At 39.1% G+C, this 21,390-nt stretch overlaps 1 protein-coding gene across 1 annotated transcript in view; it reads right to left on the bottom strand.

Annotated features, from left to right (window-relative positions):
- The window catches only part of SLIT3 (slit guidance ligand 3), a 627,553-nt gene that overhangs the window by 119,235 nt on the left and 486,928 nt on the right, over nucleotides 1-21,390 (bottom strand). The window contains exons 13-14 of the mRNA XM_083181792.1: nucleotides 17,573-17,716; nucleotides 15,342-15,505 (exon numbers count right to left, since the gene is read on the bottom strand). Of these exons, the coding sequence (XP_083037918.1) occupies nucleotides 15,342-15,505; nucleotides 17,573-17,716 (308 nt within the window). The remainder of the gene's footprint in view (nucleotides 1-15,341; nucleotides 15,506-17,572; nucleotides 17,717-21,390) is intronic.

Raw genomic sequence — 21,390 nt, 5'->3', positions numbered from 1 at the left:
TGTGGACAGATGTGTGGGTACAGCACGTACAATGTAGGCCTGTCTGGACCCATGTGCCCCAAATTATAGATGGATCTATGTCTAAATGTACTCTCCTCTATCTCAAGGGAAGACTCTACCAGAGCCTGCACACAGAATTAGAGATGGGCAAAACGGGTCACAAAGAAGAGCTGGGATCAAGTGATTAATCCATGAAAAAATCCGGATCTTTTAGATGGATCATCGGCTCGCTTTGAAAAAAGGGGTAATTTGATAATAACAAAGCATCATTTGTTTTACAATCATTTATTGCCATTTTTTTTAAATGTATTATTTTTTTAAAACAGTGAGCTGAACAAATAAGAACATACATGACTGAGTAAAACACTGATCGATGGCTGGGTGCAGAATCACCATCGATGGTATCTGTACCGATGGCCATCCCTAGCAGCAGCAGCCTTGTTATTATTTCTTTCACTTGCAGTCGCAGCACTGTACCCAGTCTCCAGAGTTAGTACATCTCAGCTGCCACAGGTGGCAGTGCTGAGCTCAGGCAAATGCATTGTAATGAAAAGTGAAACTGAAAGTAAACGAATGACGGTTCACCTTTTTGGGATCGGCGGCTTACTCTTTAATGGGATCCGTCCAAAAGAACCGCTATGTTTGAGAACGACCCATCTCTACGCAGGATCTCTCCTCTATTTAACCACCCTTGTAAACATACTACTGAATTCCTAAATTTGTGGGCATGATGACTACTGTATGGTATAGTAGTGTCTTCGGTCCTTTAGTGGCTGTCAAAATCTTAGTAAAGGCTACTGTAAATTATTCTTAGTTAGGACAAAATATAGCAGGGGCATAGAAGTATGATCTACAGCATATTTTTGTCAGGCACTAAACGTCAGCCATTACTCTACAAAAGACAGCTAAAATCAACTGCCAACATGAAGATAAAATTTACTATCGGAACATGGGCCTTGAAATCACTTAGACAGGTGGCTAGTCTATTAACTTATTCCCATAAGGCAAACTAATGTAAAATCTAGCCATCTGCTTACACGAGTAGTTAAATGTGTACGTCCATCAGCCTGTGCAGTATTTTATCTGTGTTTTACAACAGAGAATTAAACCGTTCATAGGATTCAAGGACCGCAATTAAAGAATATATGTTGAAATATATTTCCTCCATCATGGAGAATCAATCTTAATGAGGGATGGGGAAGGTGATATTGAAAGGTACAATTACTGACTGTGTTGCAAAATTTTAATAATGTTCATGTATCATTTAAAATGCATCCAGTTGCCCAACATATAAAACTAAATTTACTGCTGAAATGGACATTAAATATTCATTGAGGATTATCTATTCTGTCCAGCAGTGAGAGTTATATTATTCAATGTTAGAAGACGTCCACTGTTTTCACTTAATTGGAATTTTTATTTAGAATATTTAGACTTTGAACGCTACACTTTTTATTTGAAAGTATATAAAGTGAAGAAATGCATCATAACTAAAAGGCTTATTTAATATTTAACCTACAGTAAATACAAAATGGGAATGGGCCACGCAGTAAATGTCAGTGATGGATCCTGAGCAATATACACATATTGTGGTATTCGGAGGCCACGTAGTGATGGCTGCACTTAGATTGACCAGCTTTGCTCCCCACCGCCCACATAAACATCTTCTCACAAATAGAAAACCATTAAAATTGTGTGTAGGCAGCGGAGAATCACAGAGTAGTACTGGAAATATCATCACACCAAGGACAGGGTTGTTCAGAAGATCTATTGAAATATAAAACCATTTAAGATGCTACAGCCAGAGTGGTCAGCAGAGTTCATGCTGTAGCCATCGGATTTTTCCTCTGGTGATCTGTCTGGGCTAAGATATCCTACAATACCCACATTAATGTCCTACTGCCAATATACTGCTGTCTTGTTAGAAGATTAGCAGACATGCATTAGGCTGACTGGCTTAATATTAGAGATGAGACATTTTAAAAATCTATCTAGCCAGGGGAAACAGCAGTTGGAAAAGTAAGATAAGCACTGTGATAAGGAAACTGTTCTGAAGATGTATTATTTATTACCAATTATTTATATAGCGCACTCATATTCCGCAGCGCTGTACAGAGAATATTTAAAAATTCACATCAGTTTTGTTAGGAGACAGTTAACCTACCAGTATATTTTTGGATTTTGAGAGGAAACCGGAGTACCCGGAGAAAATCCACTCAAGCACGGGGAGAATATACAAACTTCACACAGTTATGGCCATGGAATCTAACCCATGACCTCAGTGCTGTGAGGCAGTAATGCTAACCATTACACCATCCATGCTGCCCATATAGACATATGGAATATAGTGTTTACATAACAATACAGTGGCCAGTGTCAAATGCAACAGATAAATCCAGTAGATTAAGAGTTTCCTATTTGGTAATAATCAAGGGACAGCTTTAGCAAACATTTTGCTGATTGGTAACCATGTCCTCTTAATAAGCTTTGCTAAATGTACGTCCAAAACCAAAGACAACCCTATATAGTGCAGTCTTTTGTAAGTTGAGAATGATTGTCTGACCGAATTTGAATTTAGGGTTGACCAATCTCTCATGATGCTTGGATGGGTATGGGTATGGGAAATAAAAAACTGCATAATAATCTGAGATTGAGTCAAAATGTGTTTTTTTTTTTAAAAAAGGTGTAACATGCTAGAAATACAGATTATAGTGAGCCCAAAAAATAAATGACACTGGGGATTGGTCCATAGTGGATAGAGTATATAAATTGAAGAGTGAGTGGGAAAAAAGTACTGCAGCTAAAATGTCATCATTCTAATCTTCCAATGTAGACATTTGTTATTGAGTGATGTTACAGTAAGTTGGGGATGTTGCAGTAAGTACATATAATTTGTTTTCGGAGTGTGGTTCTGACTCTGGTTCCTAAACTTCCTTGAATCATGGCACCCTAGAGTATCAGCTTTTTATCAATGGCACTTTTAGGCCAAAAGTCTCTTATTTAGAAATTCTACAAAAATATTAAATTAAGTAAATTGTGATTTACTTATTTAGATTCAGTTATGTGGTGGACAGGCCTGCGATATTTAGGTTCAGTTACTGTATGTGGTGGACAGGCCTGCGATATTTAGGTTCAGTTACTGTATGTGGTGGACAGGCCTGCGATATTTAGGTTCAGTTATGTGGTGGACAGGCCTGCGATATTTAGGTTCAGTTACTGTATGTGGTGGACAGGCCTGCGATATTTAGGTTCAGTTATGTGGTGGACAGGCCTGCGATATTTAGGTTCAGTTACTGTATGTGGTGGACAGGTCTGCGATATTTAGGTTCAGTTATGTGATGAAGAGGCCTACAATATTTAGGTTCAGTTACTGTATGTGGTGGACAGGCCTGCGATATTTAGGTTCAGTTATGTGATGAACAGGCCTACAATATTTAGGTTCAGTTATGTGGTGGACAGGCCTGCGATATTTAGGTTCAGTTATGTGATGAACAGGCCTACAATATTTAGGTTCAGTTATGTGATGAACAGGCCTGCGATATTTAGGTTCAGTTACTGTATTTGGTGGACAGGCCTGCGATATTTAGGTTCAGTTATGTGGTGGACAGGCCTGCGATATTTAGGTTCAGTTACTGTATGTGGTGGACAGGCCTGCGATATTTAGGTTCAGTTATGTGGTGGACAGGCCTGCGATATTTAGGTTCAGTTACTGTATGTGGTGGACAGGCCTGCGATATTTAGGTTCAGTTATGTGGTGGACAGGCCTGCGATATTTAGGTTCAGTTACTGTATGTGGTGGACAGGCCTGCGATATTTAGGTTCAGTTATGTGATAAACAGGCCTGCGATATTTAGATTCAGTTATGTGGTGGACAGGCCTGCGATATTTAGGTTCAGTTACTGTATGTGGTGGACAGGCCTGCGATATTTAGATTCAGTTATGTGGTGGACAGGCCTACGATATTTAGGTTCAGTTACTGTATGTGGTGGACAGGCCTGCGATATTTAGGTTCAGTTATGTGGTGAACAGGCCTGCGATATTTAGATTCAGTTATGTGGTGGAAAGGTCTGCACTACTGTTTGTCCACATATTTCATGACTGGCAGATGTGATCACTGCCTTCACCATTCACATGGACCATAAATAATTTGATTTGGGCCTGCACAACAAGCCAATGACATTCCTGAATCTGTACCCGATTGGGAACTACTGCTTGAAAAAATTGCAAGTTAGAAGAAAGAAAATGTTGCTTATTGAATGGGATTACATGCTACAATAATTAGAGTAAGCCCCAAAATATGTACATTATGAATCATTTATATACAAAAATTCAGATTAGTTAAAAACTGACATAAGTATAATGTACTGTATATTACTATCCATCAACATATTATGAAACACTTTACAGAGAATAAGACCCTGACTTAGGTAAGCAGTCTTTACCATACAAACACAAATTTCATGGTGCCAAATAATCTGCCAATATATTTTTGGACAACGTTCTAGCTTTTGAATGACATACCTTGGGCTATATTTTCAAAGTAGCAGTGTTTAGAAGCTGACATGCTTTTGGTGGGTTGGGCTCAAACATTTTAGTGGCACTAACATTCATTGTAATGCACACCAGGCTTTACTCTGAATTTTAGTGGCCCAAGTTTTCAGTTCCAACCCACCAAGGAGTTGCCCCTTATAAAAGCCACCACTTTAGAAATATAGCCCTTTGTTAGCCACACCTGGTTTACACTATGTACCACACCTGGTACACACTATGTAACAGGTGTGGCTAGCAAAAAACAAGAATGATGCTATATTTTACATTTAATTATATTAAGTGCATTTTAAATCTGTCCCTCTTCTATGTACTTCCCCTTCTGCATATGCACACTGCTGCATTTTTATTTTCCATTGGTCAAAGCCACGCTGTTGCCCATTATCTGTCAGTTGTCTCAACAGCTAAGGTGTTTTCTTCATTACCTATGTAACTGATGCAAAATGGACTCCATTGAGTACAGATTTGACTTTAGGAAAAATAAAGAAGTCATAAAGTACTGGTTCTTGCAAGTTTAGAGGATATTCTAGCACTGCAATCTGTTTATTGGCCAAAAACTGTTCACGGAGGGAGCTGTATGGTCTGGTTCCTTTTTCTTTTGTTAATTTCCTGCAAAGTTTCTAGAACATATTTTTTAGGAATGTTGATTCACTTATGTGCATTTTGACACCCAATATGCCATATACTATCCATTATATCAAAGAAAACAATTAACATGGCTTTGAGATTTGGATTTGCTTTGACGTGCTTCCTTCGTTTTTTGTGATGATGGTGTTTTCCAGTGCATGGACTACCAATTTGATTTAAGATTATGCTGGGAAGGCCATGTTTCAAAAATATTTAAATTTTTAAGCCTACTGTCCACATACATCTAGACTCACTGCACATTAATCAGCCCTTCTAGTCATCCCATGTTGTGACTCTTAGTACCAAGTACCTTTTGTAAATTAATTTGAAATTTAATCACTAAACAGTTGAAAAAGGAAACACAATCTTATGCTGATTTAAATGATATGTGGCATGCAATCATGGTTGTATGTGTATACAAAATGCTACATTAATTGGTTTTATATTTAGCCCCAATGCCAGCACTTATTTGGGATTTGGTTTCACCTGTATCAGGCAGGCTAAACAAAGTCCCTGATAATTGACAGGAAAGTACACAGGTCTGAAGATATGATGGACCCTTCATATATTTAAACAAATTTGTTTTTTTTCCGTGGCTGAAATATTTTGCACACCCCCTGGCATCAATACTTTCTGGCATAATTTTAAATATGTGAATGATTATTCATCATAGTATAACTATCGGCACTACTGTTTGGCATTTTATGGATTTATTAACAGTTTGTAGCTCATAAAATTCCATTACGCTTTACAATTGAAAACAACAGTGATCAAACAATACTGGGTAATGACAGACAGTCCATAAGAAGGCCCTGCTTTGCAAGTTTACAATCTATAGGCATTGATACACAAAAATAGGTATCATCTAAAGCATAATGGGCCACCAGATTTCAAAAGTTAAGAAGAGTGTTAATACAGGTTGAGTATCCCGTATCCGAATATCCGTTATCCGAATTATTCCGAAAACCATACATTCCAGAAAGTGAAAAAAAAAGTTTTTTTGCTAAAAACTCACTGGGGACATTTGTAACAGCACTATTGGTGACATGATATGTAACTGGCACTATATGTGCAAGAAAATTATTGCTTGGCATTCAAATTCAATATCTGAGATAGTACACAAATTTTGTTTCATGTTTTGAAACCTTGTTTTTTGAACAAATAAATATATTTGTGTGTATTTTATGTGGTAATAAAATATATTTGTGTGTATTTTATGTGTTTATACAGCATAAATGCAAGATACTTCAAAATACATCATTTAAATATTAAAATATTCCGAAATACGGAATAATCCGCTATCCAAAATTCTCCTGGTCCCGAGCATTTTGGATACGGGATACTCAACCTGTACACTACTTTATCTACATTTGTAGGATTAAATGAAAAGTGAGTGGCAGAGGGTTCAGGTAGGGAATTGAGGAGGCCAGTGCTGAGAAAGAGCATACCATTTCATCTCAGAGTTTAGCAATCTTGTCCTTGAAGTAAGAAGCAAGAACTTGCACATTGATAGTGGCAGGTAGGTTGGGCGAGGCAGAGTTGAGAAGTGATTTAAATGTATTAAAAAATCAATTGTGGTTAAAGACTTGAGCAGAGATGAGCGTTGATATGAACTCTGGGCACTATTGTTTGGCAGAATATTAACTTTGGTATTTAATATTTGATATAATGTTAATTTGTAGTATTACTTATTTTGGCAAGGGTCTGGCATCAATGACAAGAGGGGGGTGGGGAGAATATTGATCAGCTGTGCCCAGGCTTGTTTGAGGAGGTGGTGGGGGATTGGGGGGTAAAACATACATTGGATGACCTGCCAGACAACTTGAAAACAAACTTTACTGTAGTAATAGTAATTATTTAATGTTAAATGTAATGTTACCTGTATAGAAAAGTTAGCAGTATGCTCTTAAGAAAACAAAACTAACTTACGCTGATAACTAACCTTAGAGTATGTCAGACAAATGGATGTTTTAAATTAACATATGAATAGACACAATATATAGAACACATAATTTGACAACAGTAAACAATCTATAGGCCCATATTGGCTATGCACATTTGTGTGATTTTTTTTTTTTTTTTTAGTTTTTGTTTTATATACAGGATATATATATATATATATATATATATATCTGTGTGTGTGTAGAGATAGAGCGGAAGTTACCTATATATGTATATCAGACCACTTTGTTGAAAAAACAGGGTATTGCTCAAAATATGATACAGAAAAATTTCTTGGCAAACCTAAACAAGAACATAAAACGAAAAAATATAGATAAAAAAAAATAAAAAAAGACTAGATTAGAACGTTATTTCTCACCTTATGATGCTTCTCAGAGTGGAAGAATCCCAACATGCCATGCGGCAGGAAAGTCTGTGGCCTTCCATGGTGCTTGACAGAACCATGTTCAATTTGTATTGTTCTACCACATGGTTAGATCAAGCACAAAGGAAAACCCCATTTAGAGTCATAGCCAGTGTTAGGCAGCATCAGAGAGAGAGGAGCGTGGAGAAGAGAAGCATTGAGGAGCACAAGCTGTAGCCTAGAAGTAGCTAATGACCTATTCTTTAAAATCTGTTAGTTCCAAAAGTTGTACATACAAGTTAAGAATCGTGTTGGTGCTTTTGCCAGTGTATAAATACATTCCACCTTAACAATTAAAAAATAAAAGCTCAAGTCCAAAACCAAAAAAAGAACTCTATTACAAGGTCAGACAAATCTAATAATCACTATGGCCCTTATTCTGGTTCACTCGCAAATGCAAATTCCTTCTCAAATGGACAAAATCATGTGCACTGCCGGTGAGGCAGATGTAACAGGTGCAGAGAGAGAGAGAGTTAGATTTGGGTGATTTTTGTCCATTTTAGAAGGAATTTGCCTTTGCGAGTGAACCAGATAAGGGCCTATATTTGGCTACCACGGCTTTTTTCTTTAATAAAAATGAATCATTTTGCCCTAAAACTGGAGTAATTGTAACTTGATAAACACCTATGTCAGTGGTTCTCAGGACCCAACAAATTTCATGTTTTCCAGGTCTCCTAGCATATACACAGGTACATTCATAACTTACTGACACAGGTGGAGCTACTTATTTCTGTGAGGAGACCTGAAAACCATGCAATGTGTGTGGTACTGAGGACAGAGTCTGTTAACCTGTGGTCCGTGTGATCCTTCAGTATAGTCAGATACTGTATGGCTTAAGTTTGTTGTAAGATGTGGGTTTTCAGTGGTCAGAGGCAAAATGAGACTCCCAGACCTTTATTTCACCCGATGCCACTCATTTGTGATGCAGAAGAGAAACTCCAATGTCATTCATCAGAATTAGCGGTCAATCATCTTAAATATGAAGAATGCGATGTGCCGTTGCCGCAGCAAATAAACGCTGGCAATGTCACCCGATCTCGCACTCTTTGCAGGCTGGAACCCTAAGACGCAGCAAGCATTTTTGTGTGAATTCCATCTACCAGAAAGTGCAGCAGCTGCCATGTTGATTTACCTGCCAAATCATTGAGGTTAACAGTGTTGACCCCATTGATTAAAAATACATTAATAATGTGTGGAGTACATAAATAAAACATAAAACTTGGAGTTTAATGCACAATTTCCCTCTTTTGTGTAATGAAGAAGGAACCGTATTCTCAAAGCAGGGAGTTACTTACTAAACTTGCCAGTGCAACCAAATCAACATTTTAGTGCAAACTGGCTATGGTCAGGCTATTTAACTTAAAAGTCAAACTGAAATATTTCCATAAAGCCCAATATGTGTAGGTGGCAACATACACAATGTCACATCTTTTGTATAGTCGACATGGATCTGGTTGTTTGGTCTATGATGCTTGATCTACTAGTGTACTGGCAGCTTAACTCTTTTTTGTTCATTTATGTCTGTTCGTATATTCATTTCCTGACCAGTTATATGCAAGCTGAAGCAGTGTTACATTTATTGCTGACAGGCTCTGAAAAAAATGGCAACAGTCAGAGACTTTACGACCTGATATCCTGCACATGCTTCTAGTTCCCAACTTGACATGTGGAAATTTTACCTCAGATTATTAATTGGACCTTCAACATTAATTTCCTAGTGTAAACCGAACATTCGAGCATTGGTTCTGAATGATTTTATTCATTGTACCGGCGTTAAAATCTTGTAGTAAATAAAACCACAGATACGTACATAAGAGCATGTTTTGAATACCATATACATTTAATACCAATATGTTTTATTTAAAAGTATAGTCTGCCAGAGTCCACCAATTGGTTATCCTCAACAGCAACATCCACAAAGAAAAACCTACTTTGATCACAAATGTTGCTAATGACATACATCTATGGTCTGACAGCAATTGCCAATCCCTGTGAGAAGTACAAACTTTCTTTTGCTAGACACAATTAAGCAAATAGATTTGTTTTTTTCGCTCAGGGTGCATTTACTCAGCAGTAAAAGATGTATCACTACTTACTAATTACGATGAAATACAAGTACCCCTATTCTATTATACAAACTGTGATATTTCTGTTTAGCAATGTGCTTAAATAGCACTTTTTGTGCATGACAAATCACACTTGTAACCTCTGAAGGGGAAACTCCTTGGCGCAGAGAGATAAGCTTTCCATGGGCACTTGATGACATTAGCAGCGTACAGTTTAGCATATAAAGCAGATCTGTGTATCATTGTGTTGTGAATGAAATCTGCCATGCAGATTACATAAAGTATGTCAGAGGAATTTCCCCGGGTCATTAGGCGGTTTCAATCTAAAGTAAATGACTTTATGTGGCAGTGAATAGAGCAAAATATTACAATATATATATAAAGTACAAATCTTTAATACTAGACAGACAGGAAACCATGGTAAAATATTGCCCATTTTCAAAGGCACTTCTGTTTTTAAGTTTTTTATTCCTGCAATGTCAGGATAAAAACAGGTAGATAAAAAGTGGGCAAATATATGTGAACACGAAAAAAGTTTGCATCTATGCCCATCTGCAACTTGCAGTGTGCCCCTTTCCCATCCATATCCTTGACTTCATGCTAGTTGTCATCAAGGCACAGTTGGAGAGTTGACAGATGGCCTATATTCACTGCAAGTGATCTGTATATCTGTAGATGCACAAGAGATTTTGGCCAGATGCACTGGAGATTTTGGCTAGATGCATTACATTTTGGCCAGAAGCACTGGAGATTTTGACTAAATGATTTTGTCTAACTAATTATAGTCTATGATCTAGTTAAAATTGCCATGCCTGCACAGTCTATCTATGCTAGGAGATACTAGCTTAAGGGGTGTACCAACGCAACTCTGTCCTGGCAATTTCGACTAAGCTCCCTGTGTATCAAGATGTAGTTAAGCCATCAGAGAGATAGCAACTACATCCTGCCAGCCCCGGAAGCTGAGGCCAATTACACAGAGCAGGTGGCATTTAGTAAATACACTTGCCTGCATTGTCTATTTGGCCAGGTGATGGCGCTGTGTACACATAGGGCGATTCCGTCAAACCTTCTAGGCGACTTCAATAATCTAGTCAAATTCGCCTGAAAAAATCGTCCCGTGTGTACATGGCTTTAGCGTCGGTATATAGGCAGGAGAAACACTGAGAGATTTTAGCTAACCTTCTAGGAGATTTTGATCTAGTAAAAATCTCCTACCAAAATCTCACCGTCTGTACACCCCTTTAATACATATGCCCTATAGTCATATAAGTCCTGTGGACTGCACAATATTAGGAACCATCCTGCAAATTGTGTTACTGCATTAACTTCTCAACCCAAATCAGAGTAATACAGCGGTTTTCAAACTGGGTCCTGACCACCTCAGAATGGGGTCACGACTCCATGTTGCTGACCATCAGGCTAATGTGTCTGTGGAGGGTGGTAGACTAGTTACAACTCATTAAGTAATCACAAACTGCCTCTCTCTTCCATCCCCCCATCCCCCTTTTTCATCCCCCATTACCCACTGCCTCTGTGTCACAATAGGGGTTATTCTGGTACATATGCTTGCATGCGATCATGATGTTTTCCATCTACGTATTACTGCGCATGTGCCAGGTGTGAGCAGCCATGGCAAACAGAGGGTTTGCTGGTCGGGGCATTTCATGGGTGCTCCCATGTAAACGCTGGGCATTCCTATGCTAATGCCGGTGTGACGTGGCAACAGAGGGCGGCCAGCTGACATCTCTGGATGTCAGCTGCCCGCCCTGTCCTCACGCAGGAAATAGCACACCTAAGACACCTGAGAGTGTCTTAGTTTTGCGTGTGCGCTCCACATCATTCGATGGTTTATGCAAAACATCCATGCGCAACCGTGCAGGCGAATTCACCCTGTGGAGGGGGACGGGCGGCAATGCGAATGGCGGGCGGGCTTTAAATCACACGCAGCACTGTGAAATTCGCAGTGCTGTGTAAGAACTAGAATAAGGTCCTTAGTATACTGATACTAAGTTAATCATCTGCTTTTGTCTACGTTGCATACCAACGGGGTACAGTAATTATTTTTTTACATTCTTTACATTTCTAAAAACAGGTTGAAAACCATCAACAAACAATCAGTACAAAATAAGTGCAGAAGAAGCAGGCCTCAATAGGAGCCAAAAAGGATATTTATTTATATGCGCACATCTCACCATAGATGAGGCACAAGTAACTGCCTGTGTAATGGACATACTGTAGCAGTACTCATTTTTTTCTTTTTTGAGTTTCTCATAGAAACAGGGCCGGACTGCCCATCAGGCAAATGATGGCTTGATGGGCTGGGTCCAGTCGGCTCACATAAGCAGAGGCTGGAGGTGCAGATCAGCCTCCTGGCGTTCGGTTCAGCCAACTGGCAAACAGAGATACAGGCCAGGCCCCTATGACTTGAGGAACACCCCTTGGAGTCTGTGGTGCATGCACACGCAGTAAAATGCCAAAACTGTTAGACAGCTCCAGTAGTCTGTCCCTGCATAGAAAGCTAAAAACACTTGTTCTATGTGACATACATTTATAAGTTGGAATGTTGGAAAGTGATATTATCCATGAACTGAATGCTTTTGAGATTTCAAGTAATGCTTTCAATCCCTATCAGATACATAAGAGAGAAGCCATTCCCAATAAACATGCAGGTGCATTGATTCAATTATTGTGATTGAAGGCAATACTAGCATTCAGAGTCAATTACTGAAAGATGCATGGTTTAAAGATATGGGATCTCTCTCAAAGCAGGCTGTCTGTTCAACCTGTATGATAAATCTTCAATTAATCAGATTAAATAAAGTGTGTTATGTCAGCAGTGAAATACATTAGGTGCCAATGCACTTTGTATAATGGATAGAAAGGCGTACGTTTTACTGTTAAAGGTTTGCTTTCCTATAGTACCTGTTGTTAACTGATGTGAAGCAAGGCTATGAGCACAATGTAGAGTAAATAGTTACAGTGTAAGTGAAAGCACTGTATACTGTACATCGCTAGTGATATAATGCAATGTGGATGTGGTATTATGGTGTATGATGCAAAAAAATTCATAGTATTGAACCAATAATAGTGGTGTCTTTTGTCAATGAGATGTAAAGCAGTAAAGAGGTCATCTAAGCTGGCTATAGATGTTAGGGTTTAGTGGGCTGCTGCCTGCTGAATGGCCACGACTGTGGTCAAATCAACAGGAGATCACATGGGATACACTTAGAATAGTTGGCTTATGATCACACATGCCAACTGTAGGCAAAGCCCAAAGCATTTTGTCCATGGAAAAATAAAAGGAATTTCATTGTTCTTGGTGCTAGAGCTACAGATGTTTCCACAAGCTGCTGGCCTCCTTGTGTGTTAAACAGACTTTCTAGTCATGCCACGATGTGGGGTGACTCGGTAGTGTTATGCAATGTTTCATGAACAAGGTGCATTTTAATGGAAAAAGACATTCGGTATTGCCATGTCACACTGCGCTCTTGTATTGTATGTAACGTGACTTGTAGGGCACCGAGGATAGATGTATGTGGACACCTCTGTTGTGCACATACTTGGCCAAATGGAACAGCCTCTGAGTCCGACAGCAATGTGAGATGCCAGCCAAACTCAGAGGTAGTTTAAAAGCATTGCCTTGTAAGTGATTGTCCCTTTAAAACAGAAAAATCTGAATTTGTCCGGTACCCTGTACGGCCGCCGAACTCGACCAACTGCAATTTCAGTGTAGTGTAGTGTTGTCTATGTCTATGAGCAGTGGCCTCAAGTTTGTTGATTTTCAGTTCTTGCGTGACAGTCAGAGGCTGCACTGCTACCCAATCATATACCCCAAGCCTTCTGATGAAGTACTGACGTTTTACACATTCTCATAGATACATTCATATATGAATACTAATGTCAACATATACCAAAGCCTCAAGCTCTCATTGAACATATCATATACCTTAGTCTGCATTTGGCATCAAACATTTAGGTAATTTACTAAATAAGTTTGAGTGAGCCGTGTGGGAGGGATAGCTTTAGGCTGCAAGAGGTTTAGGCAGTAGAGGGGGGAGGGGACGACGATATGCAGATGGGTTAGCCTTTAGAAATCCCCTTTTACTGTACTATAAATACTCAGATATACTGGAACAGTGCTTGAACTTGTTATGGTATAACCTGCTGACAGTCGGGATTCGTTTGTTGTTTCTTCAACATCGAAATTCCGACTTTCATAAGCCAGACAGAGCACATTCAATCCCTTGTGGACACGGTGGTGAGCGCTATCCTCCCTCTATGGGGGTCTTGGATGCCCACAAGGTAAAATAGGCCTTGTAAGTCGGGATCCCAACTTTCGGGCTTAGAACAGTCAGGATTTCTGTTTCAGTACGGCAAAAAAATGCAGCTAAATTTGGGGGACATTTACGAAGATGTGAGTTCTATTTCGGATGGGATGTTGTTATGGACAGCAATCAAATTCTATATACTGTATTATAAGTAAGAAGTAGAACTCTTATCTTCGTAAATTTACCCCTTGTGTCTGGAACAAAGCATGTTGCCATACAAGCAAAATGTATTTATATTTTTATTTGTGCTGGGTAAGTACTGGATGTTTTTGCAAGATGCCCACAAATGTTAGCTTTATTTTTACACTGCAATTTGAATACAAATCTAACTCTCTTTGCAGACGTTATATCCGCCCCATCTGAGGTGCAACATAATTTTGCTCAGCAGTTTGCTTTTTTGCTTTACTTACAAATCAGGCCCAATAAACAGGATCCACATAGTGGTCACTCTAAGCTTTTTTTGCAGGTTGCCGTACAGCTGCCCGTTTTGAAATCCTCAAAATGCATCCTGCCCTTTTTGTGCCCTTTTTGTGTGTGGCACTGTGCACCCTTTCGGTGTGTGCCATCATGTGTAATGGGAATTACGTTTAAACCATCATGTGTAATGGGCATTATGGTGTGTGGTATAATGTGTAAGAGGCATTACTCTGTGTGCCATAATGTGCAATTGTGATAACGACAGAATATTCAATGGGCATAGCAGAGTATGGCAACGTTTAATGGGCATAATCCTACTGCAGTGTGCAACTGTTTTTATATTTTTGTTTCTAATGTAAATTATTAAAAGAGTGTCCTATCCGGTGGTCAGCGCCCAGCCCTTAAAAAAATCCTACAGTGAACACTATCCACCTATATCAATCATTATAAAAAGCTGTTGAACTGCACTATATGATTGAATACATTATATTAATAGGTAGATTTACTAAATAAAAAGTGGGGTTTTGCTTATAGCAACTATCAGATCCCAGCTATCACTTCCTTAGTGCATTCAAGAAAATGATAGCTTAAATATTGTTTGCTATGGGCAACATTTTCCTTTATCCTATTTTTCAGTACTTTAGTACTTATGCACCATATTACATAATATGATTTCAATCAGAAACTTTTTACTTTCCTTATTACTACATATTTAAGCCCTGAAAAATACATGGGAAAAGGTTTATATGAGAAATATTAGAAAATATATAAATATTGCTGAGAAAGACAAGCTCCTGTTTTTGCTTTTCAAACCCATCAGTATAATTGATTTTGTCCAAGACTAACCAGATTTGTCAAATGTAATTTAAAAAGATGCCCTGTAATGTCCATTACAGAAAACACTGTGTTTGCTGATTTGATTAGCAGGCTATCTGGATTTACTCATATCTCAGTAAAAAAAAGCAGCCGTGACTGAGGTAAATGAATTACCTGTACAACGGAACTTCTTGCTCTTGATCTGGCTGATTCGTTTGTTGGCAAGGCGACGTGGGCTGGTGCATCGGGCGCCACTGGTTTCTATTGGATTATCTTGTAGGTAATCGGCAAGCCACTTCAGATGGCAGTCACACACAAATGGGTTCTGTGCTAAATGTCTGCAGGAGAAAGAGGATGTTGAATTGGACACTGCCTTCATTCTTTGTCTGCCCTTTGTTATAGGAATTATACAAGCACTAAACCAAGTAGTCATTTCATGGTAGCAGGAGATATGAAACGTCTTATGGATGTAATGACTATTTTACAGATTCTTATTATAACATAATAGACCTGAAAATGCGGAAAATTATATATTTCTATCATGAACCAAGATAGAGTGGAATAAGGCAGTTTCTATGAAAACAATTACACATGTTAGCTCATAGCAACAGACTTGATTCATTATTTTATTTCCCAATTCTACAGTAGTGATCTTAGAAAATGACTACAGTAGGTACAGAATATAAAAAATATATTTAATAAAAATAGACCTGTTTTAAGTGCAGGTCTATTCTTCATGTATAATAACGTTAAAAAGAAACCCTTCATGGTCCAAATGCTCCTTAGCCCCTTTTCGTATCAGGTGATTTGATGAGGTGATTTTGGACACTCTTTTACAAATGCCATTAAAATGAATGGTTTACAGGTAATTATAAATAAAGTGCTCCAACGTCTTCTGATCAGCATTTCCCCACCAGTACAATGTAACAGTCCCTCTGGAAAGCAAAGCATCACCTTCTTGGCTTTAGGGTCACAGGAAGTGTTGTATTATATATATCATGGTTGCGTTGCCTACCTGTCCCTCTCCTTCAGGGAGATAATGCTCTGTTCCTGGACTTCCCTGGTAATGTAGGATTGTCAGCACCTGTGGGGAGCTAGGTAATTGATAAGAAGGTGTTTCACCCCAGGTGCTGGCAATCCTACATTACCAGGGAAGTCCAGGAACAGAGCATGTTCTCCCTGAAGGAGGGTCAGGTAGGAAACCATGTTATATATGGCTTCTACTAGCAATAAAAAGATCATGGAGGATTCTAGTGATTCTTAAATGCAGTTGTCATGAGATTATAACAGATGACTTTGTTTATGGTCCTGTCTAAAGATAAAGATATATTGGAGGTGCAAAGAATTCTCACATATACCCTAGATGTTTCCTTTACAGTTAATCATAAATGGGCTCTCTGGAGTTTTCACTCCTCCACTTCAGCAAACAAGGGGGCAAATGTATTAAGCCTGGCAAGAGATAAAGTGGAAGGAGGTACCGCAACAGCCAATCAACTCCCAACTGTTATATTTCAAACACAGCTGATTGGCTGGTGCTTTAACTCCTTCCTCTTTATCTTCAGTTTATCTCTTCACCAGGCTTAATACATCTGCCCCAATATGTTCTTACATTCTCATCTTTCTGCTTCACCTCGGTAAAGGGGCAAAGGAAGAATTGTTACAGTGCCATGATACTGTATGTGCTGCTATCATCATAGCCAGATTAAGGGGGGGGGGGGGCATACTGTACCCTGATCCCCCCTTTGCCACAGCTGGGGTGCATTGGCCTCACAGTCAGGACAGCATAGAGTTCAGGCAGAGACACCAGAGTATCAAGTTTCATAAACTACAACTGAAATAGGTCATGTTAGGAGATATGCATAATCTACTATAACCCACCACCACCTTCCACTGGGGCACCCCTTACTTAAGTGCCCCGGCCACCCCCAATGCTTACACCAGCCCTGGCTAGAATACATCTTCCCTGGTGTTTTAAAAACAGAGCTGATTCTTTGGTAGTTAATATTGCTCCACTTTATCACTCTCCAAGGCTGAGTTCATCTACCCCTTTGGCTGTAATGTACCCCACAGTGTAAGTTATTATTATGACATCAAAAACTAAAATAGAGTTCCATAATCCAAAACGTTCAGGGCAACGGGCCAAATGCTTCTATAGAGCTCTGTATTCTTATATATAACAAGCCTGTATGCTTATTTATTACAGAGTTTTTATAAATAATCACATTATGCTTAACAACCATTATAATACAAATAATTATTAATTTATCATGGATTGGGTGGCAGAGGACATGAACATTGCAGGAATATTGCTCAGTCTTTTGTCCATAATGATGCACAATTAAGAGTTAATGGTCTTTTAGGATTGTAAGCAAAACTAGTATGTTTAGAGATGTTTGTATACTTACAGAGTTTGAATAGATTTCAGAGGTGCAAACAGACCCTTGCTGATGGTCTGGAGTTTGTTGTCATAAAGCGAAAGCAAGTTTAAACTCTGAAGATCCTGAAATGTATTCACCCTTAGGCAGTTGATTTTGTTGGCATTCAGAAGCCTGCAAACAATATGGTAAATATATGAAACAATGCGTAACAGTTAAAGGACCACTACACCACTAGTAACATTTCTAATAGATATGTTTCAGAGAAATTTCTTTGCTGAAGATACTGTATTTGAGGAAATCTTTGTGTGCTATTATAAGCCTGCTGAATGACACTCTACAGGCAGCCGGAATCTGAAAGGGCCATCAACAAAGGAAAATAGTGTAGTTCAATTCTGCATTCATAGCTACGTACAAATGATATGTGTTTTTATACCATAAACACTCACTCTGCTACAGTAACATGTGCATTAATAAAGGTTAAGGTACACTTTGGAGTATATTCAATGCCTGTCGAAACTGCCCTCTTGCCAAAAAGACGTCAGTATGAATAGGTGTTCCGATCTATTCAATGCTATCTGGGGTTTTTTGACCGCTAATCCACCTGTTTTTGACGGAAACACAGCCAAAACCTAAATGTTTTGCTGTGTTTTCGTCAATCTCAATCCGACATAAAAAGATGCCAGATTGAGGCAGGGAGGAAGGCACAAGATGAGCAGCAGCAGCTTACACGGCACTGTCCTCCTGTCCGCCACCGCCCGAACCCTCCCGCAAACATCCACACCCTCCCGTACCCGCCTGCAACTCTCGTATCCACCACCGCCGGCCCGGTGAGAGCAACTCACTCATCCCCCACTCATGCCGGCCGGGTGAGCATCAGTCAGCACCCAAATCAGCACCCAAAATCTGTCAGATTTGGCTGCAGCATTGAATAATGGAGTCCGGATGCTTTCCGGCAAAGGAATTTTGGAATGGATCCGGCATCAATTGAATATATACCTATGTCAAAACACATAATAACATATATTAATGTATAAATGGATCTAACCATTTATGCTACAACTCATTTCATGCCTAGATTGATATAATCTTAAACATATGTTACTATAATTTAATGTTTCACTATGAAAATCCATATGGTGCTTTAGATACAGAAGAAAACTTGGCATGTTTAATAGTGTACGCAGAAATTCCTTATATACAGTAATAGACTTCACATTTCCTGGGCAATCCGATGTCTTGCTCACCTGCCCTGTAGATGCAATAGTATTTACTAAACAAATGCATTAAAGAAATGAGAATGATGCAACATTTCTCCTTAATCAACTGAGAACTGGCCTAGTAAACTGGTCAGGAACAATATGGGACAGTGACAATAAATATTTATATTTTTGTTCATCTTATGCAGATGCATTGACAACTTTCTTACTTTAAGAACTGACTGCAGTGTCCATAACTGCATAATCCAGTGGTTCCCAAACTGTGTGCCTAGGCTCCCTGGGGTGCCTCAGGACACTTGCAGGGGTGCCTTGGGTTGGTGGACCAGGATCAACTCATTATTTATGGTCAATGTACCAGGAAAAACCAGTGCTTGTGGCTGCCAATCATAATATATGTGGACAAAAAGAAGCAAATCCTGTCCCTCACCAGATAACTGTGACATATAAACACAATGCACTTAATTTTATATTTTTTTTCTGAATTTCTCGACAAGAAGCATTTGGCCTAGCGGTGCCTTGAAAATATTTTGATGCTCTAGGGGGCCGTGATTTAAAAAATTTTGGGAACCCCGTTCGCCGAAATCCCGACAAGGGGGGGACGTGGATCGCCCCCCCTTGCGGGCTCGCTGCGCTCGCCACGCAGCGAGCCCGATGCCTCTCTACGCTCGGCACGCTAATTTATTCTCCCTCCAGGGGTGTCGTGGACACCCACAGAGGGAAAAAGTGTCGGGATTTCGGCGGTCGGGATTCCAGCGTCGGGATTCTGAACACCGGGATCCCGACCGCCGGGATTTAAACTGCATCCCCCTGGCATAATCCAATGGGATTGCCATTTTAGGCTGGGTACACACTTTGCAATATATTGAATTGTTTATTCACTCAATGTATAATATATGGCAAGTGTGTACAATCCACATATCTGAGAATGATGTAGTTGAAAACATATTGCTTTGGTACATTTTTTTTTTTTTTATTAAACGCTGTATCAAATGAACACAAACATCAAGGAGATGGATGGACTAGACAGCCAATCACACTTTCCTGTTGTTTGATAGAACTATGTATAAACTACAGTACATGTCCCCTTTCTACTCATCTATCAGAAGATTTAGGTCAGCATCATCATGAGTGGCTATAGTTACAAATACCTGATTTATTAATGTACAGAACATGACAGAAATATTTTATATTTAGATAAAATGCTCATCTTGTATTATCTGTGCCCATGTAAGCAGATCATATACATTTCTTTAGTATTATGGTATAGTTAGTTCATTGTCACCAAAGTGTACTGAGATACAATATGGTTGATTTTCTGTGTCTTATTTGGAACCCAGCAAGTGTCTCAGGAACTCTATGAATGATCTTAATGTTGTGTCGTAAAAATAGTTTATGCTCATTCCATTGAATCTTGGTAAGCACACTAAGCAGAGGTAGACATGAAGGAGTAACTGTACTAAGATGGGAGTTTTATTGAAGATAGGATGTTGTCCATACCAATCAATCAGATGTTATCTATGATCTTCTAGAAGGTGCTAAATAATTAAGTAGAGTCTGATTGGTTGCAATATCCTATCAGTAGAACTCCCATCTTAGTAGTCATGATTTTAAGGTACAGTACTGTATAGTATATCAGACGGCTCAGTTGCACGTGTAATATCACTATAAGATACACAACTACTTTCATTACCACTATTACTACAACCCTCTGCTTTAGAAACTGAACGTGTTTTACATTATTCTAACAAACCCTTGTGTTAGTTTATTCTCTGAAAGCAATTTCCTATTAAGGATTTCTAATGTGCAATCCTGGGTTTCAGTGCAGCACAATAATAAAAGTTGGCTTAGTCATTTAATCTTTATCAAATACAGGTTGTTCCCCTCTATCCAACCAAAGAATCGTGTTCAGTATTCTAACAAAAAAATAAATTGTGGGCTTAGCAAATAGAGGCGGAGTTACCAGTCCTCCAGCGTCTGTAATACAGGAAAAGGAATATCCGGCATGTGTTACATTTTACCTACTTTGTTGTGCTTGGCATACTCCTTGCCAAACATCCAGATTCTTGAGAACTTGTATTTCTGCCATTAAATAAAAGATCCTGGTGTCCATGGTGATTTCATTTATTTCAGTACCCTAAGAGGCTTATTACATTATCAAATTGCCTCTTCTATAGGCATAGACTACAGCCAATGTTTACAAAAATTCCTTCCATCTCATATCAGTTCATAATGGATGTCATTCGTTTTCATTTCAATTTGACACGTACTGTAGCAACTTGTGTAACTCTGACATGCTTGGAAAATGGAACTTTCCGTACATGTGTGCGCCCATGTTCATGAGTTCAAGATGTATCAATATCCTTAAATGGTGATTCACATCTGGAGGGCCAAAGTTGGACATGCCTGCCCTAGAGTATCAGAATTTTGTCACAACACCCCCTAGGCCAGTGATGGCTAACCTTGACACTCCAGCTGTTGTTTAACTACACATCCCAGCATGCCCTGCTACATTTTTACTATTTGGCCATGCTAAAACTGATGCAGGGCATGCTGGGATGTGTAGTTCAACAACAGCTGGAGTGTCAAGGTTAGCCATCACTGCCCTAGGCCAAACGTTTCTTATTGAGA

The sequence above is a fragment of the Crinia signifera genome, chromosome 4, assembly GCF_055691185.1.
Source record: "Crinia signifera chromosome 4, ASM5569118v1, whole genome shotgun sequence".
In the NCBI taxonomy this organism is placed as follows: Eukaryota; Metazoa; Chordata; class Amphibia; order Anura; family Myobatrachidae; genus Crinia; species Crinia signifera.
This window is presented reverse-complemented; position numbering and strand designations above follow the sequence as displayed.